This window comes from Herpailurus yagouaroundi, unplaced genomic scaffold (genome assembly GCF_014898765.1).
Source record: "Herpailurus yagouaroundi ecotype Mexico unplaced genomic scaffold, PumYag 29, whole genome shotgun sequence".
Taxonomy (NCBI): domain Eukaryota; kingdom Metazoa; phylum Chordata; class Mammalia; order Carnivora; family Felidae; genus Herpailurus; species Herpailurus yagouaroundi.
The window spans coordinates 112,827,563-112,851,537 of record NW_024412377.1 but is presented as its reverse complement, the minus strand read 5'-3'; the positions used below and the strand labels follow the sequence as shown (position 1 = coordinate 112,851,537).

General features: G+C 37.1%; 1 protein-coding gene across 11 annotated transcripts in view; it reads right to left on the bottom strand.

Annotated features, from left to right (window-relative positions):
- Window positions 1-23,975, bottom strand: part of PDE4D (phosphodiesterase 4D) — a 1,431,601-nt gene that overhangs the window by 267,773 nt on the left and 1,139,853 nt on the right. The window contains exon 1 of one of the 11 annotated variants that reach the window (XM_040452594.1): window positions 6,591-7,439. The exons of the other annotated variants lie outside the window; for them this stretch is intronic. Within the exon in view, the coding sequence (XP_040308528.1) occupies window positions 6,591-6,655 (65 nt within the window). The 5' untranslated portion in view covers window positions 6,656-7,439. Of the gene's footprint in view, window positions 1-6,590; window positions 7,440-23,975 lie in introns of those variants that run through there. 11 annotated transcript variants of the gene reach the window in all.

The following is a 23,975-nucleotide window of genomic DNA, read 5'->3' as shown; positions in this document are numbered from 1 at the left end:
ATTCATCATTTCTTTACCAACCACCATGCTGAATTCATGACATGACATGTCAACTATGCATACATGTCAACTATGCATACATGTAATCAATGATGATTATCACACCCAAAACAAGTCTAAAATAAGTTTGTAGAAAGTAAGAAGATGCTAAATAAAATTAATGGATCTTAACTATTATAACTCTTCTGTGATTTTTCACAAATGAGAATCATCCCATAACTTAAAAGTCTTTCAAGGTAGAAGTATGTGAACTATTGTTATTTGAACTTCCCAGGAAGTTTTATTACCAGCAAGTTTATCCTAGTATGCATAATGATACAAAAAACACAAATGACTCTCCAGTGGTAAGGTAACACTACAGAAAATAGAGTTAAAAAAGGATCTTAGTAGTTCCTTAGCTTAGTGGTTTTCAAATACTATTCTTTGGAACCTTAAAGCTCTTTTTAGAGGTATTGCAAGAACAGGGATTGGATTCGAGATAGTGGGAAAAGGGCAAATTCAGTGGTGGTTTTGTTATATGTATGTTTATGTATTTTTACCAATATATTTCATATATATGTATGTTTTAACAATTTTACCTCTACATATCAAATATGCATACAATTTTAAATCTTCCATATATACTCACTTATGTACATTAGCATTTCATTTATAAAAAGTGGTCTATGGAGAAAAGCATATTTGAAATTCATGGATCTAGCTCACCCTCTTTAATTTACAGTGAATAAACACCCCTATAGAGGGATGAGGTGGCTTCTCCAGGGACACAGCAAGTTAGAGGTAGGCTGGACAAAGGACAAAGGACTTTTTCAGGGAATCATAATTTATGACTTTAAAGATTATATCTTTCTGTGATCCACTCTGTGCTTCCCTAGTTATGTTTTAAATGATACTCAAGGGATTCTGGGGGCAACTGGTGGCTCAGTCAGTGTAACACACAGCTCTTGATCTCAGGGTTGTGAGTTTGAGCCCCAATTGGGTGTAGAGATTATTTAAAAATAAAATCTTAAAAAAGTACTCAAGGGATCTTAATCACTTCTAAAAGTTGTGTATCTTTAAGTCTATTATATAACAGAGGTGATATAAGCTTACATAATAGGATCAAAAAAGTTTATAATATGGTCAAAACTCTGAACCGACCTAAGCCAAGTCACAGAGTATATTGCACAGGGAGGAAGTATGCAAATTCCATTTGTTTTCCCATTTATTTTATTTATTTATTTAAAAAAATTTTTTTCAACGTTTATTTATTTTTGGGACAGAGAGAGACAGAGCATGAACGGGGGAGGGGCAGAGAGAGAGGGAGACACAGAATCTGAAACAGGTTCCAGGCTCTGAGCCATCAGCCCAGAGCCCGACGCGGGGCTCGAACTCACGGAGTGCGAGATCGTGACCTGGCTGAAGTCGGACGCTTAACCGACTGCGCCACCCAGGCGCCCCTGTTTTCCCATTTATAAAAACTTCTAAGATAATAGGTTAGGAAAGGGGTGCCTGGGTTGCTCAGTCGGTTGGGTGTCCAACTCTTGATTTTAGCTCAGGTCAGGATACAACAGTCCTGGCATCCAGTCCTGTGTTTGGCTCCATGCTGAGCATGAAGCATGCTTAAGATCCTCTCTCTCTCTCCCTCTGCCCCTCTTCCCCACTCATGCTCTCTCTCTCTCTCTCTCTCTCTCTCTCTAAAATAAAAAAAAATAATAATAATTAAATAAATAAAATTTTAAACATGTAGGAAAGAAGATTCTGTACCTTTTTCAAAGGTGACTTAAAACAGTATGAAACTTCATACAAAGTCTGAGATATAGTATTTATTTCTAAGCTGAAGACTTACAGAGCTTTCCAAGAACAAAGTAAGATGATCTATTCAAAACTGGGAGATGCTGAACTTCTGCTCTTTATTTCTGTAATTGGGAACACAATGACCTTATTTGCTACCAAAAGAGAATATACTAGTCTAGAGGCTATGACTGCAGTAATCTCTCAAACAGCCATTTTCAACACCCATCACCATCCCTAAACTTCATAGGCTATCATATGTTTAAAAAGACAACTTCCAATCTATTTCTACAATATTCAATACTGTATTTAGATATATTCAAAAGATGCGCAATTTTAAAGTCATTAAAATGATAATTACGTAGACAGTAGAGGGAGGCAACATGCTGAAGTAAAAACAGCACTGTCTTTGGAGCAGGCCCACTTGGGTTATGATCCCAGGCTTCCCTGGCAATTAAAGGTCCTTGGCCAAGTTATTCTATCTTTTAGTCTCATTTCCTCTTCTGCAGAGTGTGGATTGATAACTCTCTCAATGTGGTTATGAAAACGAAATAAGATACTGTATATAAAATTCTCCACAGAGTTTTCATTCATAAAATACACTCGTTAAAATGAAAGCCACAAGCATTGTTATTAGAAAAGTAGAAAAATGTCACTATGTTAAATGAAGCAGAACACAAAAATGGTATTTACAACAACTGATTCAAATATACCAGCTAAGCAAAAAAAATGAAAACAGTTGAGATAGGGGTAGTGAGAGTTATGAGGAATTTTCCAAAATACTAATCAATATTATTACATCTTTTTATTTTCAATTATAAAATTAGTAGTTTTAGTCCAATCAATGTTTTTCAATGGGTGGTGTGATTGAGAAGTTATAACAGAAAAGCTGATAAGGAGAAGACATTGTCTTGAGGTCAAAATAAGAATTCTCAGCCAGCCTGAATTTTTACCTTAGGAAGAGAGAGTTGATAGAAAAACACAATAATTTATTGACCTGAGCAGAGACATTATTCAGATAATCGAATTTGCTCCATATTGAAACACTTATTCCCCATATTTTGGACATTGAGCAAACTGTTGTTTACCAGATGTGTAGATATTTACACATAAAACTATGAGTTTGCTTCTGCACATGGTAGTTATATTTTGAATGTATTTAAACATCAAGGTAAAATACTTCCTTGATGAAAACACTCATACAATAATGCAATGAAGTTCAATGACATTCCATTACCTCCCTTCCTGCCACTTTTACCCTCACAGATAAGCAACCACTATCAAAGCCTTTGGAAGAGCTTTCCAAACTTTTTGTATGTCTTAATCCTGAGTATAATTTTCACATATTTAATAATGTTTCAAAATTTACTTCATAAAAATACCCCACAGTTATATTTTAGATAGTAGTATCTCTTTTTCCCCCAGCATACATAATGAACAATCTTAAATAAAACAAGCATATGCCAAATAATGAACATCCAATAGCAGGAAAGAACAAAATCCAGTTTTATAAGCCAAATATCTCTTTATACTTATATTTGGAAGGTTAATAACTTTTCATTTAAACTGAATTACATAAGTCTTAATTAGACTAGTGAAAAATATCTCTAGGATAAGTTTATAAATGCGAAGATACTATAATATTATAGTATTATTATAATATATAATTGTTGACAGAATTTAAAGGCAGACTATTATTACTGAAAAAACTAGAAAGGCAAACAATGCCCCAATCTATGAGCTTGCTAATTTTATTAAAATTTTATGAGTGTAAGAAAACACATATATTAAGTTTTTCTTGATTTCACACATTTATACTTTTAAAGGAATGCTAAAGGATAAATATTATAATCATATTCTGTTAGAACCTGGCACATACTCAGTACTCACTAAATACCAGTTCAATAAATAAAAGTAACCTAGTATTTATTCTTGTTATGTAATATTCTAAATTTCTGACATCTATACTACAAGGAAACAAATTGATTTCAAGTTTATTTTTATTTTACTTTTTCGAAATTCATAAAATTTTAACTATACATAAGGCTTTTCTTTTAAGTATATGGACTAAAACGAAAGGTATAAATTATCATTAGGAGTTTGCCATGAACCTCTTTCAAAAATGTGACTATCTCACAGGCCTGTGAACACCAAGTTAGTACGGATTGCTTTTTCTGGTACTGGTTGGAGAGATACAGACAGAACAAAGTAAAGGAAAAGTAATCTGAAGCACTGGATTCTTGCAGAAGGCAGTTCGAAAACTTCCAAAAGATAGCATTTGGCTTGGAAGCATCCAAGGGGGACTAGACAGTTTTGGAAAAGTGGACCAATAGAACAGAAAATAGATTTACTAAGCAAACTTAAGATGGTCAAGCCAAATGACGGGTCTCCAAGAACAAAGTATTCTGATGTCCAGAATGAAATAAAACCATGTGAAAGAGGGATTACTGGTAAATCATTTGGTTTCTTTTATGGGAAGTCAACTGTAAAGAGGATGAAGTAGTCTCTGGCATCTGAAAAGGAAAGGAGGTGCAGAGTGGGGGGGTGGTGTGATTGAGAAGTTATAACGGAAAAGCTGATAAGGAGAAGACATTGTCCCACAGAGCTCCCTGGGGCCTGTGCAGAGGTGCGGGGAGAACGATGCTGTTAGTTCTAAAAATTATGTATCTATCTATATACATACATATATTTCCTCTATATACCTAATCTATAATCGGTATAGATTTCACTATAGATAAATATAAATAAAGGTAGGTATAGTATTTGAGTGAAAAAAGGACATTGGAATGTTAAAACTGTAACTACAGCACTTACAACCTCAGGCCAAAAGATTTAGAGACAACAGTGATACACTCAAGCAGTTTCGTTTTTAATAAGTCAGATGTAAGATTAATAACTGGAGAGGCATCCCCACTGTTAAGCCTAGGAATGATTAGCATAAAGAGACATTTATTTCTTACATAAAAAGCATTCTGAGCCCAACACCATGCAAAATACTTACATGGAACAATATACACAGCCACAAGTCAGTATTTTTAAAAATTTATTTTGATTTGTTACCTTATTTATTTATGAGAAATACCTTATAGAATTTAGAATTATAAAATAGAATAGTTGTGGATAAAAACAGACTGTCAATCTCAGAGGAGTAAAGACTGTCACTGTTACCAGACACCTGCAATGAACCAATTATTGCCCATTGAACCTTGACTTTAAAAATAGGTCTCCTGGAAGCTTAGGCAAAAAGGGAAATAGGTTGGTTAGATACTAGTTACTCAGGTATCAGATTAGTTTTTCAAATAGCCAGGAGAGAAATCACAAATTAATAAAATTCATATATTTTATAAATTCTGATTACCCATTTATTTTGGTCGGAGATTTATATTAGCTGTGGTGATTAATAAAAAAGATTCTAAGTATTTCCCAGGATTCATTATTTGGCATAAAAGAACCATACAAATTAATTTGCAGATGCAAGATTTTCCATAAATAAACTCAGGAGGAACTTATTGCCTGTATTACTTAAAAAGATTTTTTTGCATATATTCTTTTCTAAGGAATCACAAGTGACATAAGAGACAGAGTCTGCATCTATAGTTTTTAAAAATCACAGAAACACTACTGAAGGAACAGTTCTTGAGTCTAGCCCCCTATGAAACACTAGTACAGTAACAGCAAATGATAACCCAACCACATAAACACGGGCTGAATTCCTTACGCAAATATCATGAGTATTTGCATTTGTTTGACTGCTTAGATAATACGTAACACATTTAGCCTGTCTGCTTCTATCCTATCTCCAAACACCTGCACTCCATTATTGCTTTCATTTCCCCTATATGAGGCATAGTTATTTCCATTCCAAAGAGTGGAGCTTATTTATTTATAATCAAGTACTAAGATAAATAAAATAAGATTAGCCGCCGAAAAGTATTCTGTAAATAGCTATTCTAGACACAGAAGTCACTTTACTGGGAAACTATCCCTTAAGGGCTATTTGTTTGCAAGCATATCAAATCAATATTGGGGGAAATGGTAGAATAAAATATTACAATAAATTGAACTTAAGATACTTTTTTAAATCAAATATTTGTTCTATTATTGTGTTAGATAAACAAAGCGATGAATATCAAGCAAGTCATTTTTACTGCATCTCTACCTGTACATTTGCTTCTAGATTGAATTTATAATTTTTATAATCTTGAACTGGTACTTTTCATTAGAGTGAAAACACTCAAGTTATCAAAAAACATTACCAGGGAACATTATTAATAAAACAAACCATAGACGATGGAATGATAAGCAACTTGATTTACATGTAGCCACTCAGTTAAATTCAAGTTAGTCATATGATTAAAGATATATAACATTATTAATTTCTCTAACATATCTGTGCTAAAAGCCAAGGCATCTTCTAAAGACAATGGCGTACTGTCACCTACCAGCTTGCTTGTAGCAGGCAAGAAAGATGAGAAAACAAGACCAAACCAGACAGTGAAAAAGGACAAGCTTTCACCTAAGCTCCCAACAAGTTTCCTTCCTTCCCTAAAAATCATTAGGAGATGAATCGCTGTAGTCCACATGGAGTTAAAAAAAAAAAAAACAAAAAAAAAAACCCAGCAACAACTGTGGGCACCCCTGTTTTTACAGCAGAAAAAAATGGTCATAAATTAGACAATAAAAGTGTTACCAATACCATGCTTTCTTACAAAGCCTTAACATCACACCTAACTTCTGAACTTCCTCAGCAATTACTAAAGACTCAAGTATTACGTCAATCTTAAAAGGGGAAAAGCATGAGAGAAAAAGCACATTACCAAGCTGCCTCTGTAGTCCTTAAGGAACTTGTAGACCGGGATCTTGGCTTCATAATAATGCTCATTTTGGGGAAAAAAAAAAAAAAAAAAAAAAAAAGAAAGAAGGAAAAAAAGCAAAAAGAAAAAGGGAAAAATGTCTTCAAGTATTCTGATCAATACATTTCAGCTGTCTTTCTACAAAGATGATTTTAAATATATTCCATTTCCAAGGGAGGCTGCTTGAAGAAATCCAAATTCCCCGGAATCCAGCTGAGGCCCCCAGTCCAGCACATAAGGAAGCTTCTAAGACACAGGAGCTCTTTCCTCTTTCATGCTGAATTTACTCCAGCACCAGGCTGTTTGGAAGTGAACAGTTTCCTTTATGTTTTGCATTGCCAACGGAGGAACTGAATTTTAAATCTATCCTTCATCTGGTCACAAGGGAAACCAACACAGTGAAAGAGCCACTTGTCTTTGTCTTTTCTGCAAATCTCTCATAACAGGTTTAAAGATTTCCAACACTCGCAAAGTACTCAGGTAGAGTGAAAGGGAAAGAAACCGACTGCGAGGTACTGTAACACAAGAGAGCTGTCAGGGAAGTTCCATTTCAGGGCGACCACAGGCAAACACTCTTCTGGGGCAGCCAAGAAGCCAGCCAGAGAAAGGAGCCCTCCGCACTTCAGTTGGGCCCAGTGCTTTACCTGTGAATGTAATTTCCGCTGTATCCCTTGCTTAGAATCTGACTCCAAGCCTTTGTGAATGAGAACTATCATTCAATCTCTCCAGGCAGAAACTATTCCTCAAGGGCTGTATGACGTCTGTAGGAAGGCAGTTCAAAACATCGCAGGGAAGTGAGAGAGGAAAAAAAAAAAAAGCACCCAGCCCTGCCGCGTCAATTGCTTAAACTTACAAAGCTAAGGGGCAGACAGACGAGCGCCAGGGACCAGAACTGTAAACCTACCAAGCCGACAGACCTCTCAAAACTTATAAAACAATTTCCTTCTCTGGGAAATGAGGTGTCTGTGTTATTCAGGGTAAGATTCCCTGACCACCTTTATAAGGAACACACCCCTTTGCAAATGAGTTGTTTGTCTCTCTCCCCTTCAAAAAAAAAAAAAAGTGATTTTCTCAAAGTCTCACACTGAAACTAAACACTCTCATCAGAACCAAAGTTGAGAGAAATTGAAGGCTTAGCAGTTGTTATTTTGAGCCTTTTTAATGAAATGTCACGCTTTGGGTTTGGTCGTAGAGATGCAAACTGACTCTTGAAAATTAAACAGAGGGCAGCAGGAATCATCGCACCAGGTCGTGCTGGAATGCTTGAACTGAAGAATCAAATATATTACTGCTGGACAAGTGACTACATGTACGAAGGCTGTTCCCTTGCACAATGTTTTCTAAACCTTATCTCTTTTTGAAAATCACATTCAAATTTTACTGATCTCTGTACACTGAAGGCTCTGCATTTGTTAAGTCTTCACCACTCTCCAGTGAGGAATGAAGCTCCTATCATACTGTCTTAACATCCTATTATTGTGAAGACCAATCCCTGCCCCACCTCCTACAACTGCAATACAAACTGTTCTATTGTAGCAGACATAATCTAGAATGATTTGAATCACTCCTAAGAGAAGGACCCTTTGATCACCCTGGCTATCCTTCTGGACATTTGCACAGAGAATATATATTCGTCTGGATATACCAACTTCAGTGACTTTGCATGTGAATTATCGACTGAAAATTATTTAAGCATCTGATTCCTCAAATTACATTAGTTAGTACGTTGGTTCTCTAGGCTGACATGAACTTGGTATTTATTTAGCATTTGCAGGCAGGATGTTGGAGTGCAATTGTGACCCACCCAAAGGATTTGGAAAATTAATGCAGTAAGGCATCCCTCCAGGGGCTCTGGCTGCTTACTGCAACAAAAGCTTCAACTCCTCCCCTGGTCACACTTTAAGGTGCAGTTGTGATTTTGTCTCCTCTCAGGGACCCTCAGGCTTCCTAAGGAAAATGCTAATAAACAACTTTCAATATAGTTACCTTCTTAAGCTTTCCAGTTGTCCTATTACTGCTCAGGAACAGTGACACATTCTTAGCTCTGTCCCACGTTTAGTGTATTGCTGGTACTTTAAGGCAGATTAGCCAATCACATATTTTTAGAAGTTCAAAAGAAGGTTTGTGAGACTACTCACTTTGGGAGGGGGGAAGGGGTTTATGGGAGGAGGTCTGTCTTTTATCTCCTCAGAATTTTAATGTGGGAAAAGGAAGAAAGAACAGAGTACAAGTAAGCCACTACTATTATTTATCTGAAGCACTGTTCCCTTCCAAGTAAAGTCTATGAAAAATCCTCTGGTTGCCATTTCAACAAGAAAATGACAACGATAACAGAATGTAATGTCTGAATGCTGTGTGTTAAACTTTGCTGAAATAATCCAGCCCTGTATTTTACCATCCCCCAGAAGGCTCTCTGTCCCAGCAAGATTACTTAGCTCACTGTCCCTCCCTTTGCTGTCACATACACGTTAAGAGGTTAGTGCTTCCCTATAAACTTTTCCTTCCTTCCTTGCTCAATGTTCTGTGTATTCTAAGAATCTATCTCGGAAGATTCTAACGCACTTTTTGGGTATCTCCTAAACACTGTATAACCACCCTATGATGTCTAATACATCATTCTTGTCCCCAAGGAAAACAAGTGTTAAGTGGAGTATCTGACAATGTACGCAACTAATCAGAATACTCAATGCTTCTTGGATGGGTACATCAAGGTTGCCATTACAGAGAAAGAAAGATGCACAGTATCATCAGGCCACTGAGATTTAAAATTTTAATTGAACTTCTACCCATAATATTTAAGGTAGTGACAGATTAAACAACTAACAGTATTCATTCAATATTACAGTGTTTCCTCCATTCTAAGGCAGTTTTTCACATGTACATTTCTGAAATAATGATTTACAATCTGAGTGTTATGACTCTTTTCCTCTGAAAACCTTCTCTGAATGGAGCAGATATGACATTGCCCTCCAAATTCCTGTCAGCAAACAAATATATAATAGTGTACGGGCTGACAAAGATGTCTGAATCTAAGAGGACTGGACATTAGGACCATGCAGCTCTTGTCTAAAGAGCTTTGGAGAGTACGCATTTGGTCCAGAGGCTGCTAATATTTCTAACATTCAACTGTTGTATCAAAGTATATAATATTATATAGACTTCTCTTTGACTATTGTCACCACAACATTTCAATGTATCTCAGGTGTATAAGTTCATTTGGGTCATTTATCTTTATGTATTTTGTTGAATGAAACCAGTACCTAATACAATGTTTACTGAACTTCAATCATTTGGACGTCCACAAGTTTTGCAATATTGGCACACAATCCATATCATTACTTACTTGATATTTTTCTTCATTGACTCAATTTGTTAACTTAAATAGCATAAATTTAAAAGATAATTTTATATTTATTCAATAAATGTGTTGAATATGTTGGTTATCCCTACCCCCACCCCACCACCAATGCAAGTATTAAGAGGAAAAAAAGAAAGAGAGGGCAGCCGACTGGCTCAGTAGGTTAAGCGTCCGACTCCTGGTTTTGGCTCGAATCATGATCTCACGGTTTGTGGGTTTGAGCCCCGCACTATTAATGTGGGGCCTTTTGAGGGTTCTTTCTTCCTCCCTCTGCTCCTCCCCTGCTTGTATGCTGTCTCTCTCTCAAAATAAATAAAAAAAACCTTAACAACAACAACAAAAAAGAGAGTCCAAATACCACCTAAAATTTCTCCCATCTACTGCATACTAGTAGATTAGGTGTACCCTAAAATGTGATTTCCCTTCTCACCATTTATCTGTTTGTTTGTTTATTGAGAGAGAGAGAGCGTGCACACGTGAGCAGGATGGGGCAGAGAGAGAAGGAGAGAGAGAATCTTTTTCTTTTCTAATGTTTATTCATTTTTGAGAGAGAGAGACAGAGACAGAGAATGAGAGGGAGAGAGGGAGACACAGAATCCAAAGCAGGCAGGAGAGAGAATCTCTCTCTCACAGAACACCGGGCTCAATCTCGTGACCCTGAGCTCATGACTTGAGCTGAAATCAAAAGTAGGTTGCTTAACCAACAGAGCCAACCAAAAGCACCTCCCTGCCACCCTACAGCCTTCTCTTATCATTTAATGGTGAGCATGTCTTATAAGCCTAATGACCTTTACCAAGCACCAAGAATTAAACATGAAGCAGTAACTGAAATCCATTAAATGAGGTGTTAAAGAATGATTCCACCATACAATGCAAATTTTCTCAGATATTATTACTTTGAAGTACTCTGTCCATTTTGAAATCTGTACTGAGTCAACTCTTATTTCCAGATTACAGTAGATACTCTGCACTTTCCAGTCTGTCATGAGCAAATTTTTGAAAATGATGTTATGAACTAACAAAACATTCAAGCCTGTCAAATGTGCTTAAATTCAGCATTACAAATATGTCAAATAACATTTTGGGAAAAATAACCACGGAGGTGCAGTTTTTAAAAAGTTTTCTGATAGTCTATATTGAATCCTAACATAAATAAGAGCAAGTCACTTTGAGTTCTTGTATCATTTCCTTATTATTGAGAAATAATGTGGTATTTTCCTTATCTGGAGGGGAATTTCAGGCAGATTCAAGCAGTTTCTCATCTGACTACATTCAGTAAGTATACAGTTGGATTCAAGGACTTTCCTAAATGGGTGAATCTCCTTGGAGCTAAATCCCTTCATTCCTGAGGAAAATCCCAGAGTATTCTATTTTGAAGGCTTCGGACCTTCAGATTTTCTACCTCTTTTGTAAAAAACCGGGTTAGAATACTAACCATCATGATTTTTATGTCTCACATATTTTAATTTTGCTATTACTGCCTGTGCTTTTGGTGTCATATCCAAAAAAATCCTCAACAAGATCAATGTTAAGGAGTTTCTCCCCTATTTTCTTCAATTTTTTTTTAATAGTTTTGAGTCACATATTTAAGTCTTTAATCCATTTCAGGTTAATTTTTGTGAGTGATATATGATAGGGATCCACTTTCATTCTTTTTCATGTGGCTATCCACTTCCCAATAACATTTATTGATGAGGTCACCCTTCCCCATTATATTTTCTTGGCTTCCCTGTCAGAAATTAATTGACCATATATGCACGGCTTTACTTCTGGACTTTTTATTCTGTTTCATTGATCTGTAAGTCTGTCTTCATGTCAGTACCATACTGTTTTGGTTACTATAGCTCTGTAATATAGCTTGAAATCAGGAAGTATAAAGCCTGCAGCTTTGTCCTTTCTCAAGAGTGTTTTGGCTATTTATGGTCTTTCATGGTTCCATATAAATTTTAAAATTCTTTTTTCTGTTTTGTGAAAAAAGCCATTGGAATTTTGACAGGAATTGCGTTGAATCTTTACATCAAACTAAAAGTTTCTTCACAAAGGCAACCATAAAAAAAAATATTTTTTGTTCTGTTCCCAATTCTAATATGTGTCTGTGTTTTGAGGGGAGAGTGGGCTTTTCCACACCAAAAAAATAATAATAATTCTTTGGCATCAGTAGAGTCCAGAATTCAAGTCAATTCTAACTATCTAACTAAGGCATCAGATTGGAGAGGTTAAAGGCTCAGTTCCACAAAAATGCACTCCCTCCCCTTCAGAGGCCAGTCACAAGCCTGGGTTGTTACATGTGCTTCTGACCTACCAGCTATAGATTGGTGGTTCCCACAACCCCCTCCTTAGAATCAGTTGTCACCTGCACTGCTGACAGAGGGGCTATAAATCAGAGATTCCTCTCTGATCCCCTCCTTGAATCTGATTAATTTTCTATTTGCTAGAACAGCTCCCAGGACTTAGAAAACTTATTAACTCACTAAGTGGTCAATTTATTATAAAAGGATATAATTCAGGACAGCCGATGGAAGAGACGCACAGGGCAAAGTATGGGAAAGGGTGCACAGAGCTTTTTGGTTCTCTTCCCTCAAGCCACTCTACCCCATCTCCACATGTTCACCAACCTAGAAGATCTCTGAACCCCCTCTTTTGGATTTTTATGGAGACTTCATTATATAGGCATGATTGATTTACTCACTGATCATTGAACACTGATTCAATCTTCAGCCCCTCTCCCCTTCCCACTTCTGGGAAAGGGTAGGGGGGACTCAAAGTGCCAACCTTCTTATCATAGTTGGTTCTCCTGGCAACCAGTGCCCATCCTTAGGTTACCTAGGGGTGTTCCCAAAAGTAACCTCATTAGCATAACATGTAACACTTTTATCATTTTTGTCACAGGAAATGCAAGGGTTTTAGGAATCAAGAACCAGGAACCAGCGGATTAAGATCAAGTATGTGTGAGAAATATATTTTGTTCATTTGAATAACAAAATATATATTTCTCACGAATCACAATGTCTCAAATATGAAAAGGCAACCTATGGAATAGGAGAAGACTGAAAAGGGGTTAATATCCAAAATATATAAGGAACTCATACAACTGAATATTAAAAAAAAATCCAAATAATACAATTAAATAATAGGCAAAGGACCTGGGTAGACATTTTTCCAAAGAGATGTACAAATGGCCAACAGGTACATGGAAAAGTGTTCAACATCATTAATCATCAAGGAAATGCAAATAAAAACCACAATGAGATATCACCTCCCATGTATTAGGACAGCTTGTATATAAAACAAAACAAAACACTAGAGATAAGTGTGAAGAAAAGGGAACCCTTGTATACTGTTGGTGGGAATGTAAATTGGTTGGAAAACAATACAGAGGTTCCTCAAAAAATTAAAAACAGAGCTACCATATGTCCATCACTCCCACTACTGACTATATATCTAAAAATAATATAAAATAAATCAAATCAAATCAAATCAGTATCTCAAAGAAATATCTGCACTCCCATGCCCATTGCAGTTTTATTCACAGTAGTCAAGATTTAGAAAAGAACCTCAGGGTCAGTGGATGGATGAGTGGATGGAGATGATGTGATACACATATACATATATAATGGAACATTATTCAGCCATGAGAAAGAAGGAAATTCTGTCATTTGTGACAACACATATGTGGAATCTGAAAGAAAAGAAGAAAAGTTCAACTCCTAGAAATGGAGAGTCAAATGGTGGTACTAGAAAATGGGGGGTGTGGGAAATGGAGAGATGCTGGTCAAAGTATACAAGCCTTCAGTGTTCTACAGATCTAATGTACAGTATGGTGACTATAGTTAATACTGTACTGGATATTTGCAGTTTGCTAAGACAGTAGATCTTAAGCATTTTTACCTCCCCACCCCCAGTGTTTAGTTATGTGAAGTGATGGATGTGTTAATTACCCTGATTGTGATAATCATCTCATAATGTATAAATGTATCAAATCATCACACTGTACACTTCAATTTAAACATATACAATTCTAGAGGCCCTGGGTGGCTCAGTTGGTTAAGTTTTCCAACTCTTGATTTCAGCTCAGGTCATGATCTCATGGTCATGAGATTGAGCCCCATGTTGGGCTCAGCATGTAATGTAGAGCCTGCTTGGGATTCTCTCTCTCTCTCCCTCTCTCTCTGCCCCTTCCCTGACCATTCTCTCTCTTTCCCCCCCTCTCTCTCTGTCTCAAAATAAATAAGCTTTAAAAAATTAAATATATACAATTTAATTGTCAATTACACTTCAGTACAAAAAGTGGGGAAAGGAGAAAGATTGACATTATTTTATTTGATACAATATCGAGAAACTAGAAGAGAACAGCTAATTAAACTCTAACAGTAGAATAAAATTTAAAAAAAAACATGAGAGTATGAAACAATGACACAGAAAAAAAAATACATAAAAAGGAAAAATCATCAGAGCCAAAGCTGATTCCTTATAAAGAATAGTAAATTGACATACACCTGGCAATTCTGATCAAACTAAATTGAGAAAACACAAATTATCAGTATCAATTCCTATGGACATAAAAAATAATGAAAAAATATTATGAATGAGTTTATGCCAATAAATTTGAAAATGTAAGCAACATGGGCAACTACCTTAAAGACTGACAAAAGACATGGAAAAACTAAATCATTCTGCACTAATTAAAAACTGAATCTGTATTTAAAAATTAATTAAGAACAATACAGCTGTCACACACAAAAATAATAATCACTATTTTTTATTAATCACCTGCTGAGTATATTATATACACTATTTTATTATTTATTCATAACAATAACCCTGCAAGTTAGGTGTGATAACACTAATTTTATGAATAAAGAAAACTAGTGATTTGTCAAAGTCACATCACTGGTGGCAGAAAAAGTATTTGTATCCAGATGTGTCTGGGGGGTGTGTGTGTGTGTGTGTGTGTGTGTGTGTGTGTGCGTGTGCGCATGTGATGGGAGAAGAGTGGAGGGAGATTAAAAATTGCCGCTGTGTTATCTGGAATTGTTTTTAAGCCGCCTGTCCCCTTTAGCTGAACAGTGGAAATGAATGAAAATCCATTAAAAATTATGTGTATGTTACAGGTATAACAACGGACATATTTAAGAGCCAGCAAATTTTAGTTTTAAAGATATCCAGGATTAAACAATATAGTTCACTGTCCTTGTTTCTAATTTTTAGGTTTATAAAGACTATGAGGAGGGTATATATAACAATATCACAAGTTGGTTAGCCATAAAGTGTGTTATGGTTTTTAGCCAATCTCATAACGTGGGTAATGGTGGTGAGCTGTTACCTACACAACAGATGGCATTTTGATGCCTCATTAGGTAATACAGGCTAACAAATGATCGTTTTAAAAGGTAACAATATGTGAGACCTCTGATAATGTATGGATTTCAACATTTGTTAACAAATGACATTTTCTACTGAAAAGAACAGAAAACAACTTTTTAAAACTAGAATCTGGGGAACCTGGGTCGTTCCTTCGTCTGACTTCGGCTCAGGTCACGATCTCTCAGTTCATGATTTTAAGCCCCGTGTCAGGCTCTGTGCTGACGGCTCAGAGCCTGGAGCCTGCTTCAGATTCTGTGTCTTCCTCTCTCTCTGCCCCTGCCCCACTCGCACTCTGTCTCTCTGTCTCAAAAATAAAGATTAAAAAAAAAAAAACTAAAATAAAACTAGAATCCGCTTTTATGCCTGGGATCAATAATGTTGACATGAAATGCATTTTGTAACTGACTTTCAAAACTTTGCACTAATTCAAAATAGGAGATAAAAAAAACATTGTAGGGATCAAATAAATGATCTAACCCCCAATTTCTTAAGTGATGTTGTATTTCTTTTGTATTCTAACTCTTCTCTCTCTTCTCCCCCTGTCACTCTTCATGGAGGTCTTGCTAATCAGTTTGCAGATGTTCATTCAAACCTACTGTGTGCACAGTTATCCTTCTCCCCTCCGCCCCGCCCCCTGCCAATTATTCCAAAATATCTGCCTTCTATTGGGAGGGATGTGAGGTATACTGACTATACTGAGAAAGAGAGAAGGCTCACGGGTAAGTATATGTTATACACACTTTTGCCAACTTCCTATTTTCAGAGCCCACTCATCTTCCAAAGTCCTTTCTGGGGTTCTGGGGGCAGCTCAGCTTACTTCTCTTCAGTATTGTACCCTTATTGGGTTAACTCACTGGCCATTTCTCCATCCACTTCTATCTTTACTTATGGCTGGAAGTTACAGACAGCAACTAGTTTCCTCAAATATAGGATTTACCTTTTTGTTCCTCGTACTACTAATTTGGGTGATGTTTTTTTGGGAAATATTGGAGTAGGAAGGTCTTTTACCCACCATTTTAAAGCTAAATCTTTACATTTTACTTTATTTTTTCTTAATTGTTTGTTTTTGAGAGAATGAGAGAGAGAGCAGGGGAGGGGCAGGGAGAGAGGGGAACAGAAGATCTAAAGTGGGCTCCATGCTTACAGCAGAGAGCTCAGCACGGGGCTCGAACCCATGAACCTTGAGATCGTGACCTGAGATGAAGTTGAATGCTTAACTGAGTGAGAGACCCAGGTGCCCCAATACATTTTACTTTGAAATAAAGGAATTGTCTGTGTCTATCAAAGCCCATGTATTAAAAATTCTTTTTATCAAATAACTCTATTTTGGTTCTCTGTAAGTATAAGTCAAAACTATATTTCATTGTAGTAAAATATACATAAAATTTACCATCTTAATCCTCTTTAGTGTACAATTCAATGGCATTAAGTACAATCACTTTTGTTGCACAACAATCACCACCACCCATCTCCAGAACTTACTCATTTTCCCAAACTAACACTCTGTACTCATTAAACAATAATTCTCTATTCCCCACTGCGTCCAGCCCCTGACATACACCACTGTACTTTCTGTCTCTATGAATTTGACTACTCTAGATACTTCATGGAAGTGGAATCAGGAAGATCACTTTTTTTTTATTAAAAAAAATTTTAATCTTTATTCACTTTTGAGAGAGAGACAGAGTGCGAGCAGGGGAGGAGCAGAGAAAGACGGAGACACAGAACCTGAAGCAGACTCCAGGCCCTGAACTGGCAGCACAGAGCCCAACACGGGGCTTGAACTCACGAACCATGAGATCATGACCTGAGCCAAAGTTGGATGCTCAACCGACTGAGCCACCCAGGTGTCCCAGAAAGATGACATTTTAATGGTAGATTTAAAATCTGATAGTCTTGTTCTAGTCATCTATTTTTTTTTTCAATTTATTTATTTCGAGAGAGAGAGAGAGAGCACACAAGTGAGTGAGGAGCAGGGAGAGAGGAGAGAGAGAATCCCAAGTAGCCTCCACATGGGCTTAGCACAGAGCCCGACATGGGGCTTGATCTCAGGAGCATGAGATCATCACCTGAGCTGAAATCAAGAGTAGAATACTTAAATGACTGAACCACCCAGGTGTCCCTAGCTGTCTCATTCTTAAAGAGAAAAATAAGGCATTAGAAAGAAAAGATTTAAGACAACAATTCTCACTTAAAGAAATCCATGTACTTGCTTTATTCACCACTGACTTTCTATAAAAGTATTGCTTGTTATTATATAGACACAGACAAAGCCAAGAGCAAAAATATCTGCCTTGACCAACATCTGTTGTATTTTTTAAAATAATCTCTTTATCTGTTATTTTGTTTCAGTATATACAAACATTATCAGAGCATATCCAGACTAGTCACATCATTAACTTCAGTTCTGATTTCAATTTTATAATAACCTCAATGTTTAATTAATCAAGTGTTTCCTAACTTAACCTATCCTAAGATATAAAGTAATATTCTAAAATTAAATTATGTTAATAAAAATCATTTTTAAAAGATATTTTGAAAGAGATAAAACAACTAGAAAAAAATCACAATGCTAGGTGAAGCCCTCTGTAATATTGGAAAGTGAATGGAAATGTTCAGTAAAGTAGGATTTGGAAAGTAGTCTGTCAGAAATGTATGCACACAGAATGTGCTCTAATGCTAATGTAGTGCCTGATGCAACAGACAATGCAGACAAAAGATTTATTAGAAAGCAAACTTTTGTTGGGCCCATTTAATTTACATTCATGTAATAACATTTTCCCTTGGCATGTTAAAAGTAACGGTAAAACAATCCAAGCAATTTCTCCTTGACCACACATTACAAATAAAGATCTGCTCTTTGAGATAATGCCTATTAATTAGGGAGGGCATACAGGATCAGGTTAAAAAGTGGCCTTTGGCATCAGGCTGCCTGCATGCAAATCCAAGTTCCACTAATGACTAGTTGTTCGACCTTGAACAAGTTACTTAGCCTCTCCAAGCCCTAGTTTCTTCCACTATAAAATGGAGACAAAATAGGGCTTTGTGAGGATCAACTGAAACAAGGAAAACCTTGGCAAAGTGTTTAGCATACATTAAGGGCTCAATAAATAATACCTACTATTAAAGATAAACTTTAAAAGAGAATTCAGTGAAAATGGGGGAAAGGAGAAGTATACGTTACTATAATACTTTTATTCAAAATAATTAGTTTGTGTTTTTATCTTAGTTTTGACCCCAACCCACTGACTCCCTTTACATAATGGATTGTAAATAGCCCCCCCCTCCCCACTTTGGTCTCAGGCATTGAGGGTTTAGTCTCTGCAGTGTCTCTGAGTTATCTTTCCAAGACATAAGCCTCGAAATGTTAAATTCCCTGCTCAAAAACCTCCAGTAGCTTCCCGTTCCTTATAGAATCGATGGCAGCCTTCTCTGTGTGTTAAATTACAACTTCTACTATTTGGATGCAATTTATCATTCAGCCTTGCCCTCAATAACTAATTTTTCATAAACCACAGTGACAGCCACTAGCAGAGCATGCCTTGCCCCAGATCTGCCTGTGCTGTTTCCCTTGCCTGGCAAGTGTTTTACTTTCTCCCTTCTCTTCAAGCAAATGCCTTACATGTCCTTCAATTTCTAACACAAGCAGCAGTAAAGGCCACCTAAGTCCAAGACAAATGTAGAAGTTCCGTCTCCTTGGCTTCATTCAATCTATGAACATCTTGGGTTAATTGTGACGATGACGATGATTCACTTGGGTGTGATGTATTTACATTGTATGGCAGCATACACTGGAAATTATAGGGACATCGGAGTTCCTTAGTCACTGTTCAGCCCCTCATTTTGACTGTGTTACCTTCAAAAACAAATTAACCTCAGTAAGTTTCAATACCTTCTTCGGTAAAATGGGACAGCACATGCACATTAGGATTAATGAGAGAACACTGGCATCTCTATCACTTTCAGACCTTTGCACATGCTTCTCTGGCAGCATCGTCCATTTTCCCATTTCCTCTCTCTTTTCTTTTTTGGGGGGTGGGTCAGGAATGAACTCAGGAGTCAACTCCTCTAGTCCTATGCTTTTCAGTTTGAATTATGTGCCTCACATCAAGCAAATCTTTAGATTCTGGCACTAATTCCAACCAAGGGGCTTCCCATCTGTGTGTTCCCAGTGTCTGGCCCTGAAGAGACACTTGGACCTCCATGATCTGTGATTGGTTGAAAACAGGGAATGGGGTTTATTCCCCTTTGCCTTCACAGTACCTAGCACAAGATCTGGCTCACAGGATGTTTGCTTGATGACAGAATAAATCTTGGGTCAACAGTGGCAGATAAGACTTCTACAGATTTTTCTTCCTGTGCCCTTTTGTGGCATTTGCCTCATGGTCGGAATTTCAAAACTTAAGTCTTGCCCGCTTTCTTTTTCGTAAACCTCTATCCCTGAAAGCTACTGTTGACACCTTCTTTGCCAAAACAGAGTTCCCACATCCTTACAATAAAAATTTTCTCCCAAGTCCAAAGGCACAGGGTACAAAATACACTGGGAAAAGTTTTAGGCAAGCACTGAGCTGCTGGAGCATCACTGTTGAGGAGGGAAAGGTTCTTTTCTAAATATTTAGGAAAAACCGTCTTAATACGGAGAAACTATTACGTAATGTACTATTCAACTGAGAAAGAGAATATTTGAATTCTCCTAGGGACCTTTTAGAAGCTTGGTTCAAAGGAATGACTTTTCCAGGAAGAGTTTCCCAACATCTGGCAGGAAAATGGGAGAGTGCTTGTGGCATCCTATAAAATCTGCCTAACTCAGACTACCCGTCAGCCTACGAAAGAGATGGCTGTGCTCCTGGAGGGGAAGGCAACATTCTGATGAAGTGCTCTGAAAATCTGTTTGGAGTCAGCAAGTGTTTTATATGTACGAGCACGTTCACTTTTATGATAAACACATGAAGACTTTATCTACCCATTTATCAGATGAGGGAACTGAAGTACAGAGAGAGTACTGGTTCACCTAGTTGACTGGAAGAACCAGACCAGAGAGAACTCAGGTCTTCGGGCTCCGGGGGAAGGAATCTAACAATGACAGCAGAACCGCTGTTCGAGTAGTGCTCACCATGTGACAGGCAGAGGGTCTATACACACGTCGTTTCTTTTAACGTTTCAAATAAACTCATGAGATAGCTGCTATCATTTCCTTCATCAAACAGTTGAGGAAACTGAGGTTTAGAGGAAGTTAAGTAACAGGCTCAGAGCTTTGAGTTGGGACTTGGATTTGTCTTTTATAAGAGCCAAACGTCATTTGGGGAAAACTAGTATCTCAGAAACTGCACAGCATCTCAAAAGCAGAATTATTTTTAAACTCGTTTAAGCAATTTTTAGGCAAATATGATAGAGTGGATAAGCTTATCGCCCCAGGTCAAAGGGTGTTTTGTTTTTGGTGGGCACGACACTAAAATCATTAGAAATGAATCATTATTTTCACTCTAGGAACTAAAATGTGTAAGTATTTCATGTATTTAGATACAAGACTGCAGGTGTATATATGTATGCGGTACTCAACAGTGACTTTTGAAAAAACAGTGCATTTGTTTTTACTATGTTGACACTTTTTATTTTTCAAAATTAAAACTAATTTTTCCTTCTTCAAGAAAAATTTCCATATGTATATTATATTTAGAGTTAAAATACTGTTTTTAGGTCAGATAGCTCCTGTCTAAGGCATAGGAAAGCAACTTAGATACTATTTAACCTGACCTTGTGTATCAATTTGTGATCTTCTAGGGAGAAAGACAGCCTGTTCATTCCAGGCATTCAGTGAACTATAAAAAAATACTCGCAAACAACACGGTACTGTGATTTTCAGAGGAACCACTCTAGTGTATTCCCTGTGTTCTCAAAGAGAGTGCTGTGTCTAGTATTTTTGCAAAATAGTCGGGTCTTAAGGATGACAATCGGCTTTACGGAAAACTAAAAGCAAATGAGTGAGAAGAGATAATGCCAAAATACTTCGTACACGCAGGGCAGACTGTTACTCCATATGGGTAGAGACTATGAAAAAGATCCCCTGCCCAATTCCATGAAATTTAAGCCTTCATTCAGCTGATAATTCTTTGGTGAGTAAGATTCCCCCAAGACCTAAGTTATTCCCTGGCTGACTCATAGACTTCTCTACTGACAGTTAATCTTTTTCGTAAGAGTCATTTTACAGGAACTCTAAATTATAATTAATTTAAAATGCAGCCATTTATAATATCAATAAAATAAAAAAATCTATTTTAAAAATAACAGCTGTACAAATGGGTAGTAGCTTAGGCAGGGCTATTGTAACACTTTTGTGGGTTCCATCAAACATATCCAACAAATAAAAATGCCCCCACTTCTCACGTTTTACAGTATTTTTGCTATAAAAATCTAGAAAGAATAATTATAATAATTATGTTTTTAGAATTGCTTGGTTAAAAAATAATAAAAAATTAAAAGTATTTGCTTAATATTAAATTCATTTAATTAATGACTGGCCCTAACTTCCCTGCAATCATCCAGCATGTTCGGGAATACCTGTAAGATGACAAAAATTCAGTCCACAAGTTGTTTGCAGATGTAATAAAGTTTTTTTTGAATAATAATGAATTTAATAAAGTTTTATGAATAACTTGTTTCACAATTATTGAAGGTGACACTTTATACTTTGAGTATTTAATTAAAGTCTAATCTTAATTTTGCCATTTTCTTTTTGTATTTTGGAGTCAATTGCTTCAATTTTTCAATTCTCAAATATTTTTTTCTAATTTTATTCTTGAGACAGAGACAGACAGAGCATGAACGGGGGAGGGGCAGAGAGAGAGGGAGACACAGAATCCGAAGCAGGCTCCAGGCTCTGAGCTGTCAGCACAGATCTCCATGTGGTGCCTGAACCCATGAACTGTGAGATCATGACCTGAGCCGAAGTCAGATGCTCAACCGACTGAGCCACCCAGGCACCCCTCAAATATTTTCTTAAGCCCATAAAAAGCTCATACGCTCTAAACACTGAGAACCATAGTATGTCCCATGGGCAACAAAGCCCCTGGAAATGGGATCTGTGAGGAAAGGGTATTCTTGTAAGAGGTGATTCAGACAGGACCCCTGGGTCCTCCGATGTCTGCTCAGGTCATGATCTCACTTCGAGCCCTACGGTAGGCTCTGTGCTGACAGCTTGGAGCCTGGAGCCTGCTTTGGATTCTGTGTCCCCCTTTCTCTCTGCCCCTCCCCTGCTTGTGCTCTTTCTCTCTCTGTGTGTCTCTTTCTAAAAAATAAACATTAAAAACTTAAAATAGAAAAAAAAAAGAAATGATCCATGCAAGGTGGCATATTTAATATTTCCAGATAGTGTACTATTTCCTGCTAAGGAGGCGAATGAAGAAAGGCATCAAACATTCCCCAGAGGGACTTACTCATGATTTAGCACATCCGAGATCCCATAAACGATAAAAAAGCACAAGACATGGTTGCTACCATTGAGGACCTAACAGTTCAGTTGGGCAGAAAAGTATCATTCTTGTTAAGGTTTTCTCTATAATAATCGAACACGTGAGATTGTAAGATAATAAATTCAGTGTTTGGGTACCTGAATGACCAGACTAAAACAATAATATTGTTGCTCGGTTGTAGCAAAATAATGTGTTAAATTGTCCTTTAAAATAATGGCTAGTGACTTGTGAACTCAGATAGTTGCTGGGGCCCAGCAGTGTTCCCATAGCAGAGGAGGAAGTATTAAAATCCTTATGAGGGATGATTTTATTTTCACTCAGTCCCTGGAAAATAGTTTTGAACTGGGATTAGGTTTCTACTCAATTAGACAAAAGAGAAACAGATTTTAGCCCAGAGTGAAACAGGTATATCTAAGTGTAAACCTTGGACTCCCATTCTGCTTGATTGCTCCCTGGGGATGGTCAATATTTTTTTCTCTGAAACAGACTTTGTTCTCTAAGGATAACTAGGATGTAGTGTTTTGAAACAGCACGAGATAGTCAACAGAGGCCTCAAGTACCAAATTCTTTTTCTCCATTGTTGTTGTCATTATCTAAATAGGTTCTATAATGGAAATAGTATGGCTACAGTAATGCTGAGGAATTCTCTCCCTTTTGTAACTGGGTCACTGTGTGTGCAGATTTGGCCACCAGGTCAAATTTTAATGTTTGAGCGACTCTCCTGACTCAATGGGAGTCACACACCACTGGGCACAGTTGGCTGTAGGGTCACCGTGTGTGCTGCTGGAGGATGGTGACTCACCATTTTATACTAAGCTCCGCAACAGTATGGAAAAGTTACCACCACTCCACTCACCCATCTCAGGGAAATAAAACTGTAAGCACCTTGTCTCCAACTGCTCAGAGATGATTTCTGACATTTGCCTTCAATTATTTCTTGAACATGACTGGAAGCGAAAGAAATAGCTGCAGAGGATTTCAATTCACCTGGACGGACTGCCTAGCAGTATTAAGATTATGTAAAACCAATTGTAGAAATGTAATGGTCTCCTTTGATTCCTAGCATGAGGAGAGACCTAAGTAGAAGCTGCTTTTGAGGGGCAGCTAGTCTCACTGAGAATCATTTAAAGGAAGAAAGAGGAAACCACTTTGTGTGAG